The sequence below is a fragment of the Polyodon spathula genome, chromosome 27 (genome assembly GCF_017654505.1).
Source record: "Polyodon spathula isolate WHYD16114869_AA chromosome 27, ASM1765450v1, whole genome shotgun sequence".
Lineage (NCBI taxonomy): Eukaryota > Metazoa > Chordata > Actinopteri > Acipenseriformes > Polyodontidae > Polyodon > Polyodon spathula.
The window spans coordinates 6,130,782-6,140,781 of record NC_054560.1 but is presented as its reverse complement, the minus strand read 5'-3'; the positions used below and the strand labels follow the sequence as shown (position 1 = coordinate 6,140,781).

General features: G+C 48.8%; 2 protein-coding genes across 13 annotated transcripts in view; one reads left to right on the top strand and one right to left on the bottom strand.

The window, feature by feature from the left end:
• The window catches only part of LOC121301280 (RNA polymerase II elongation factor ELL-like), a 794,007-nt gene that overhangs the window by 711,849 nt on the left and 72,158 nt on the right, over positions 1–10,000 (top strand). The window lies entirely within an intron of this gene.
• LOC121301272 (protein unc-13 homolog A-like) overlaps positions 1–10,000 on the bottom strand; it is a 39,912-nt gene that overhangs the window by 11,717 nt on the left and 18,195 nt on the right. For 11 of the 12 annotated variants that reach the window (XM_041230473.1, XM_041230475.1, XM_041230469.1 and 8 more), the window contains 21 exons: positions 8,612–8,617; positions 8,147–8,218; positions 7,793–8,012; positions 7,231–7,458; positions 6,873–7,014; positions 6,526–6,695; positions 6,276–6,391; positions 5,882–6,045; positions 5,431–5,581; positions 5,113–5,181; positions 4,463–4,687; positions 4,115–4,248; positions 3,815–3,900; positions 3,575–3,701; positions 3,090–3,186; positions 2,787–2,930; positions 2,458–2,535; positions 2,236–2,313; positions 1,967–2,055; positions 1,566–1,718; positions 1,240–1,363 (listed from right to left, as the gene is read on the bottom strand). In XM_041230473.1, the coding sequence (XP_041086407.1) occupies positions 1,240–1,363; positions 1,566–1,718; positions 1,967–2,055; positions 2,236–2,313; positions 2,458–2,535; positions 2,787–2,930; positions 3,090–3,186; positions 3,575–3,701; positions 3,815–3,900; positions 4,115–4,248; positions 4,463–4,687; positions 5,113–5,181; positions 5,431–5,581; positions 5,882–6,045; positions 6,276–6,391; positions 6,526–6,695; positions 6,873–7,014; positions 7,231–7,458; positions 7,793–8,012; positions 8,147–8,218; positions 8,612–8,617 (2,673 nt within the window). The remainder of the gene's footprint in view (positions 1–1,239; positions 1,364–1,565; positions 1,719–1,966; positions 2,056–2,235; positions 2,314–2,457; positions 2,536–2,786; positions 2,931–3,089; positions 3,187–3,574; positions 3,702–3,814; positions 3,901–4,114; positions 4,249–4,462; positions 4,688–5,112; positions 5,182–5,430; positions 5,582–5,881; positions 6,046–6,275; positions 6,392–6,525; positions 6,696–6,872; positions 7,015–7,230; positions 7,459–7,792; positions 8,013–8,146; positions 8,219–8,611; positions 8,618–10,000) is intronic. The other variant, XM_041230471.1, reaches the window with a different exon arrangement.

Genomic DNA, 10,000 nt, shown 5'->3' with positions numbered 1-10,000 from the left:
TTCCACTGGTCATCCTGCTCTGCAGACTCCTTCAGTACAGCACAGGCTTATCGAATGCATTACTGATTAACATGAAGGATGTGTTAAACCAAGAGAGATTTTAAATCAATTCAGTCATATTGAGGGAGATCCCCTCTGCTGTTTTCACACACAGTTCATTGGACACAGTAGATCCCAGTGAAAGCTGGAATAGCCCCCACTGTTCTGCAACGGGATCCTGTGCTGATCAGCTGCACTGTGCAGGTAACATGTCTCCTTGCATTAATATAGCTGTGGAAGGTGTCTTTTCACTGGCCAGGCTGCCCAGATGACCAGTGGAAAAGCACTCCTATCAGACTGGGACTTGGGATTCCCTGGGTTTCACTGTAGTTTTTAATCACCAGGCCAGAGAGGAAAGGATATGGGGCTCTTTTAAAAATAAAATAGATATAAATAAATAAATAAAATAATAATGAAGTAATTCATAATGGAATGAAATGAACCGTTTACAGGCTAGTTTCTTGTTTAGCAATCACACAGGTATGGATATCTGTTTAAAGATATGGATCATTTTTATGGATATCACAGGACCGAATATTACAAACAGCTCATTTAGTTGGTTGTGTTTGATTAGCTGTGGCTGCTGAACTGGAAATGCCTCGAACCAGGGTTTGAATAATGATGTGTACCACGTGGAGGGGCTGGGAGGGAGTGGGGGGGGGGGGTCTGCTGTTGCATTTTCACAGGCGAGGGTTTAAGGGATTCAGGTTTTCGCTGGATTGTAGCTACTTTTCATTCAAAGAAGGCAATGTTAACGGCTCTGCCTCGCACTCAGGAGAAGTCTATACGCAGCAGGTGCACAGTACAGGTGACGCTGGTATTAATGGGTTAAATGTTTGCTGATCCTGACCCACAGACTGATAGAACCTCTTGGTGTGTATGCTGGGTTGAACCCGTCTCTTGCCCCCCCCGCTCTCCCTTCACCTAACTGTGTCTGCTCTCCTCCATTCTATAAGGCTGCTTCCCAAAGTGTTTGAACCCCATCTGCCTACCCATATCATCTCTCTCCCTCTACTCTCCTCTCCCTTTCTCCGTCCTCTCCAGCAGGTTCCAACGACAGCCCAGTTCCTCTCTGTGTTCAGTGCTCTCCAGGCACACACTCTGTGTGTGGGGGAGGTGTTAGGAGCGAGCTCTGGGCCGTGTGTGTGTGTGCGTGTTGACTGCGTGCTTGCCGCATGTGCGGTGCGTGTCTGTACTCACTGTCTGGTCGGTGAGGGGTGGCAACACGATGGTTTTCTCCATGGTGTTCATCACCAGCTTCCAGAGCTCCTTCAGAACTCGCTTCAGAACGGTCTTCTCACAGATCTTAGCAAACAGGGACAGACTGCAGGGAGAGGAGGGAAAGGAGGAAGAGGAGGGTAAGGCTGGCGTCTGTCAGTGTGTGCCGAGTCTGTCTGGACCCAGATCTTAAGAGATGCTAAAAGAAACTGAAATTCATTTGTCATTGAATGTTAGTATTTCTGAATTCCGCACTGTTGGGTGTCGATCGTTCTGGATGTCTTGGTGGTTGATCATGCGTCACTCACTTTCTGTCCAGGAAGTCCATGATTGGCTGCAGCACGTTGTCTGCATCCTGAGCCACACTGCTGCAGGCGCTGGCCGGCACGTTGCCCGTCCCCTTCACCTGGCTCAGGATATCACCCATCTGCTTCACACACTCCTCGATGTGGGGCTGGAAACTAGAGCGAGGGAGAGGGAGAAAGAGGGTGAGGGGTGTGCTACGAGTAGCATCGTCTATACATCAACAGATTGAGAACAACGTGGCAAATTGAAAAAAATGTAAATAAAAAATACATTGAAAAAAAATGAGCCACAGATTTTCAGTTTCAGTGTGGAGGCTTTTACAGGGGTTGATGTTAGGAATAATAATAAGTACCACTATAATGAAGTCAATGCAGAGTGTGTGTCTGTCAGTGCATCCCCTCACCTGGTGGCGAACACTCTGCTCAGGTCGTCCAGCACATTGTTGAGTTTGATCTGCAGCTCCTTCAGAATGTCACTGGCCTCCACGTTGAGCTGCAGAGACAGACAGCATCACCCGGCATCCCAGCAAAGACAACACCAGTGCAATGAGAACAGCAATATGATGAGAATGAGAACGAGAACGAGAATGACAATGACAATAAGAATGACAATGAAAATAATAATAATAATAATAATAATAATAATAATAATAATAATAATAATAATACTCACGTCTTTCCCGCCCATGGCCTCGAACATCTTCTCCAGCTGGACTCTGAGCTGCTGGATGTTGTTGATCAAGATACAGGGCTGTAGAGATACAAATACACATTGTGTTACACAAACAGGTTAATAAAGCACAGCACAAAAACTGATAGTTACAAAGCCCTTTCGCACACTCAAAGAAATAACTGCAATAGAAGAAGACCAAGCAGCCAGTGAAGGCAGACTCACCACTTTGTCTTTGGAGCAGTAGTTGGTAAAGTCCTTGGAAATGATGTCAGAGTAGGACAGCAGCACGTTACTGATGGTCTGGGGAGAGAAGGAGAAAGAAGGGAAAGTGATAAAATAAAGAGAGACAGAGAGAGAGATATCAGAGCCATGTCAAGCACACTGCAGCCTGGCACCATCTAGGAATACAAGACAGCCGTTTAAATGTACTCTTATAGAAAGGACAGTGCAAACTCAGCTCAGAATAACAGCATGTGTATAACCAGCAGCCCTGCCCTGCTCTGCCTGGCTGTGATCAGCAGGGGACGCTGCAGGCAGGCAAACTCTCCTACCTTGGCAAACCTCTTCATGTAATGGCCCACGATCTGGGGGTCTGGGCACTCCAGCTTCTTGATGATCTCGAAGCTCTGGTTTAACTGGGAGAACACATCCACCACTGAGCAGGAGAAGAGAGCGTGCTCAGAGGTTTGTTGGAACTGAGAGAGGGAGGGAGAGAGGAGAGGTGAGAGGGAGGAGAGAAAATATATTTAAAGGATGTTCCTTGCAGGCTCATTGCCTTGATTTCAGTGCAGTGCAGTTCCCAATCCCATTCCCCATCACTCATTGCCATTCTGCTCCCAACTCCCAGTCCCTACCCCATCCTTCTTGTCTCTCTCCAGCGCTCCATGCAGGAAGTCTCGGGACACCTCCTCATTTTCGTCCAGCCACTGGATAACGAACGGCTCGAACCAGCTGAGGAGAGAGCAGACAGACAGCCATCAAGACAGACATGCAGGGGGGTGGGGGGGAAGGGTTTTCAGAAAGGGGAGGATTGTGTGTGTTGTAGTTTAGCTAGAAGACTATGATGGAAGTTGTAGTTTAGCTAGGAGAGGCTTGTGGTGTTGTAGTTTAGCTAGGAGAGGATTGTGGGAGTTGTAGTTTAGCTAGAAGACTATGATGGAAGTTGTAGTTTAGCTAGGAGAGGCTTGTGGGTGTTGTAGTTTAGCTGGGAGAGGATTGTGGGAGTTGTAGTTTAGCTAGAAGACTATGATGGAAGTTGTAGTTTAGCTAGGAGAGGCTTGTGGGAGTGATAGTTTGTTTGTCAGAGTGATGACGGCAGTAGTCGAATCCCTACACTCACGCTGGGTACTCGGGCACTCTGCTCTTGAAGAAGGGCAGCTCCTTCACATACTCGTTGTAGAGCCACTTCACCTTGAAGTGCAGGTTCATGTAGTCCGCACTCTTACACAGACGGTTCTTATCGTGCTCTGAGGGGGTAGAAGGATAGAGAGGGGGGCTCACAATCCCGGCAACAGCAATAAGGAATTCTATACCCAGCTGACTGTATGAATTCTCTTGTGTATGTTATTCAGCCTCTCACCTTCCATGGCGTACTTCATATCCTGAGCAAACAGGTTCCACATCACCTCCGCGCTGATCTTCCCAACATTGAGCTCCTGAGGGAACCTGGGGTGGGGGTGTGGGAGGGTTAGATTTATTAGAGTAGGAAGGGATAGTCTAGAACACATTTCATTGGAACAGGATAACTCAGGAACACTATTCACTAAGGGCATGGAAGGTCAACAGCACCTTCACTGAAGCACGGAGAGCCTACAACATCATTACTACACAAGGTATTTAGGTGGAGAGCCCCCGGTCCCTGGGGCTGGGCGGCACTCACTGGTTGAGGCAGGGTGTGTAGGAGTTCTTGTCCTCCTCGATGATGGAGACGATGAGGGTGATGAGTTTGGACCAGAAGTCGAGGTTCTTGATGCTGGGGCCCTGCTCCTCGGGCTGCTCGTCCCCTTTCTTCGCCTGCAGGAGGAGCGAGAGAGATTCACCCACAAGCTCACAGTGCGGAGCAGCACACCTTCACCACAGTATACCACCGTTCATTTGCAAAAGCAGTTCTGTAGTTTTCCCATGGTAACAGTTTGCATTCAACACAGTTTGCTATGCTTTACACTGCTTCCACTCTTCCACTCTGCTCTGCTTCCATGGATGAGGTGCTGAGTGTCGCGGTGCTCACCGGGTCGGTCTGGTACTCGCGGCTGTACAGCTCGTGGCAGTTGTTGAAGATGTACTCGTAGGTAGAGTTGAGGCAGGCCTTCACACAGTCCTTCACCACCTGGCTGGCCCTGGGGGGGCTCTGCAGCTCCTGCACCTTCATCCTGAAGAACGTGATGCTGGTCAGCAGGTCCACTGTGGACTTCAGGTCCTGGAGGCGCTCGGGGCTGCTGGCGGGGAAGTTATTCTGAGAGACAGACACAGGTGAGTTACATGAAATAACCACACCCACCGAAACCCCTCCCATATAACAGTGATGGAAAGGGTCCCATTGCACAGCAGTTTGATCCATACCCGGTTTTACTATGAGTTTAATAAGACACTCCTGCGCATGTTACCTATACACTGTGGATAATGAAGCATGTATTAAAACCTGGAATGGGCAAAACTGCTATCCAATAGGAGTCTATATAGTGCATATAACCACGGCAACTTTAACCTTCACCCACCAAACCCCCTTCCAGTTGGACATGCCCCTCCGATATCGTGACCCCCCCCCCCCCAATTTAAAGGTCACGAAGGCCATAGAAACAAGACTGTGTTCCATATTTCACACTGCAGTACACTGGAGTGTTGAGGTGCCTGCTGTCTAATACAGTGAGCTGGATTTACCCGGTACATGGACAAGTCGATCCTCAGAGAGTTGTGCAGCTGGTCCAGGAGTTTGACAAACCGCTCTTTCTGTGGAGAAAAAAAAAAGTATAGCAACTCTGTATCTTTCTTTATTTTTCAGTTTCATTATAAAACACTTACCTAAGGTTTCACAGAACCTGATTAGAACTACTCTTGGACTAGCCAATGTTACCATGAGGTGCGGTAGTCCAAGATTAATTCTAATCACGGGTGTGTGAAACCAGCTCTTCCACCCCTCCTCTACCTCTCCCAGGGCAGCCTGTGTGCAGGGAGGGACCCTGCAGCGCTGCCACTCACCCCGAAGTTGGAGGCTGCGAAGCGGTCGGAAGCAGACACGTTGGTGGAGGCGGTGGTGTGTGCGTAGTAGGCGTTGATATTGGCGAGCAACGTACTCATCACAGCGGGAACGCCAGGGCACATGTACTTAGAGGAGAGGCAGGCAAAGTGACTGAGAGAGAGAGCGAGAGAGGGGGAGAGAGAGAGAGAGGGAGGGAGAGAGAGAGCGAGAGAGGGGGGAGAGAGAGAGAGAGGGTTACATTACAAACCACTACACAAGCAAACCATTAGAGAGAGAGAGAGCGAGAGAGAGAGAGAGAGAGAGAGAGAGAGAGAGAGAGAGAGAGAGAGAGAGAGAGAGAGAGAGGGAAAGTGTCTGTGAGAAGAGTGAGAGTCAAATCAATTAGAATTAAATTACTCAACCCCCCCCAGATCCTCAGCATGCCCCTGTCCCGTCCTGTCCCACCCTCACGTCATTGCCTGGTAAATGGACTCCACTCCGTAGCGCATGGCGAACTCGTCCACAATCTCCTGCGGTGTCTCCTCGAAGTAAACCTTCCAGGCATCGTCCCCCTTTGCATCGGGGATCTTCACCACCCCGCCGTTCTGAAGATCCGTCACGTAGTGGAACAGGTTCTGAGGGGGAGAGCGAGGCTCAGTACAGACACGGGGGCAGAGGGGTTAATGCAGAGCACAGTAAGCCAGCACGGGCTAATGGAGAACAGAGGCAGTGAGGGGTTAATGCAACAGGTTTTCTGATCTCCTATTTACCGGATGTAGCGGTACACATGGGCACACCTGCTTTAGCTCAGGTAAGCAATAGCAACAGAACAAGACTGAGACACACAGGCTGTGCAGGTACTTGCCTCATGTAGACAGGTGTACTGCACATGGTAGGGAGCCACCTTCTCCTCCCCCTTGATCTCAACGCTGATGTGCAGCCGGATCGCTCCAGATACCGCAGACTTGTCTGTGCGCTTATCTGAATCAAACAAACAAACCAACCAACAAACACACACACACACACACACAAACACACATACACACACACTGGGGTTAGTGCCTCCACTCCATCTCCTCCCCTTCTCCCTCTCCTCCTCTCCTCTCTGTACTCACCCAGGTTGTACCACACGTCCATCTCCCCGCTCAGGGTGCGCACCTCGATGATCGTCTGCCCCAGGAAGTCGTCGGACTCGCGCTTGAACCGCTGCTTCACGCGGGACTTGATGTCATCGTCTTCATCCCACACTCGCACCTTGATCCGGTCTGACGAGTTGTGGCACTCACTGGAGAGAGGAGGGGAGACCATTATAAACAGACAACCATGAACCGGAACAGAGGCTCCTCACTGCACAGCTAAGAACACAAGAAAAGTTACAAAAAACAGAGGAGGCTGTCCCGGAACAGTAACAGTATAACAGTGATGTGCGCGTGTCCCCTTGCATGCAGCAGTGTGCACTCACAAGTGGAAGTTCTCCTCCCACACTGGGTTGAGGTTTCCATAGATGGTCTTGGTTCTCTTCTTGGTCTTGCCCACCTGCACGGTCACATAGGGGTCGCTGGAGCCCGTCTTGTCTTTTGCCTGCAGCCCTTGGGCACACACCACTGAGAGGGGAGAGGGGAGGGGACAATTAGACTCACACACCGGGTTTCTCTCACCACATTCAGAAGCTGGAACAGGGCTGGAGTTTCAATCAGATTCCACCGAAACCTCACAGTTTGCAAATCTGGTTCTTTAATTCCCTTAACCTGTGGTACTGATCTTCAACCCCTCCCTCGTCCTTCTCTTCTTCCCTCCCCCTCTTTCCCCTCTCCCCTGACCTGTGATGCTGATCTTGGCTGACCACTTGGAGGTGCCGTCGAGCACGCTCTGCTTGATCTGCTTCATCTGCTGGGTGTGCGGCGCCTTCAACAACCCAAACACCTCCTGGATCAGCTCGAAGATCTCCGGCTTATTGCGCTCGCGGATCTTCATGCGGTCCTTCAGAACCATGATGATGTTCTGGGTCCGGTCCTCTGCACCATGCTTCGAACTCTTCTCAGCAGCTCCTGAGAGAGAAGGGAGAGAATGAGATCCTGCCACCACACACACCCCAACACTCAGCACAGACCTCTCAGTGCATCTGCTTTGCTTTTATTGTGAAGATTACATTCTGTATTTTGGATGCACTAACTTTGCCAGTACTTGTGACACTTGTCATGATGATATAAAAGACCTTTTGAATTGAATGCATGTATGCGAGGCAGTTAATGTTTCAGCTAGTTCCTTCATCGCTGTTATTGAGGCAAAACTAGAAGATAGCGAGTCAAGCAGAGAGATGTTTCGGCCAATGCCTTGGTGTCCCTTTCCCCCCTAGTCCCTCCCAGTCTCTGCATCTCTTACTCTGCAGGCAGTCTGCGTTGAGCAGGTCCTGGCACTTATCGTGGCACTTGACCCCGCACTCAGAGCAGCGCATGCCCTGCCTGGCGATGCCCCACAGAAGCCCCTCACACTCGTAGCAGTAGGTGGGCGTGGTGGCGGTCCACACCTCGAAGTTGTGGGGTGTGGTGCTGGAGATAGGGTAGAGGAGTGCCTGCAGGGTCTTCCTGTACACATGAGCTTTCTGCAGAGAGAGAGAGAGAGAGAGAGAGAGAGAGAGAGAGAGAGAGAGAGAGGCTGGGGTCAGAAACCACACTGTATAGGTGACACACACACAGATGCACAGCTGGATATACACATATACACAGAGCGTCTCACCAGCTCTTCGTTATTCAGCGTGCTAGAGGCGAGCGCTGGAGCGATTCCTGCCTTCCGAGAATTGACCAGAGACTGTGAAAGAAGGGAAGGAGAGAAGACAGGGATAAGAGGGCTGTGAGGCTGGTTCCATTTGATTTATAGCTGTAACTATGTATTGCACAGTATTGTTTCCCCAATGGACTCTATGTATTCATGCACTACATTTTTTTGTGGTGGATACTGTACATATATACAAATTCAAACTCATTATTGCATATCTGAATGGCAGATTAACTCAGATATGGAGAAAGTAAATCTATATTCACTCGGGGTCAGTTTTATAGCAAATGCAACATTACAGTTTCATTCAATGTAAATAATAACAATAATAATAATAATAATAATAATAATAATAATAGCACTGTCCTGTGATATTTATAAAGCAGTGCACTCTGAATAATGGAGGAGGCTCTTCTTGTTACTCACCATAGCCTGCAGCAGCGTGGTGAGAGGAGAGAGGAATACAGATAGCTGTTAGAACAGAACCAGCTTACTGGAGACACAGAGAACCACACACAGAGACAGAGAGAGAGAGACACAGACAGACAGGGTGGACAATGAGGCCCCCAGTGGCGAGTGAGAGAAGCCTGAGTCGCACTACCGTCATGAAGGCAAGGTGAAGCTAGGGGTTGCCAGAGAGCAGGAGACGCAGGGGGCAGGATGCAGTTTGAGCTATTCCTTTCAGACCAGACCTGGTCATTCAAGTCTGTCCTGAAGGAAGATTCGAGTTCTTCCCAAGTCCAGCCCAAGGCTATATTATCATCACAGTCGTGGACTGGTGGGCACCATTGATACTGATCCACAGAGGATCTGGTCATGACAATGTCTATATACTGTAAAACTTAATATTGTCCAACTATGGACATATTTACAGCAACAGATGTCTGCTTGTATATAAAGTATAGATGCACTGTAACTCAGTGTAGTAATTGTTTAAAGTGATATGTTCATTATATTGTTAATTGACCAGATCTTAACACACTTCATGTTTTTTCTGTCAGTCTGCCTCTGTGTCCTTTTCTTGTTCTTTAGCATCCTATATCACTCAGTTTTGTAGCATGTGTGATGAATTAACAGATAATCTGCCGAATCTCTTGGCTCAAGCTTCACTTCCTCTGGATTTCATCAATGAGGCAGCCTAGGAATGCAGCCGCTCCGAGACGGATTCCTCAGGATCTTTACGTGTGCATTAGCCCGGATTCGCAGAGAAACGGAACCGAACACATGACACACGTGACACAAGCAAGACACGGGGAGCCAAAAAACAAGCTGGTTCAGAGGGGCACATGAAGAGGGAGTCTGGTTTCCAGTGGTCTGCGTGCCAAGCAGTGGCAGGCAGGGCTACAAGGAACTAATGGTTTAAATGATTTAAAAATATATATATATATAGCGAGAGAGAGAGAGAGCAAGCTGCTGGAAACCAGGCTTCCTGCAAGTGCTGCAGAGACAGGAAGTCAGTGCGGAAGGCTGTGACCTCTGTTAAAGGGGCGGCGTCCTGGCGCGTTCACGGTCAGTGCGTTAGCAATTTAAATCTTTCCTTAACACCTAATTGGACCAGAATCAATAATGCCACCATACAGCTTACAGACCTGTTGTTTTGCAGATCTCTTTCAGCTGTATTTTTCTTGTTTAGCTCAAAGGTGGTGGTACAGAGATCAGATCATTAAAATAGACTTGCCATCTCATAGGTGGCCTAAAGTGAGTGCAAAGCTTGACTTTGTTTTAGATAGAAGGAGCATTTAAATGATTGTCCAGAGTTGGCTCTTGCTAGTTTCATTACTCACTCACCGGCCCTGCACTTGACTGTGCAAAGAG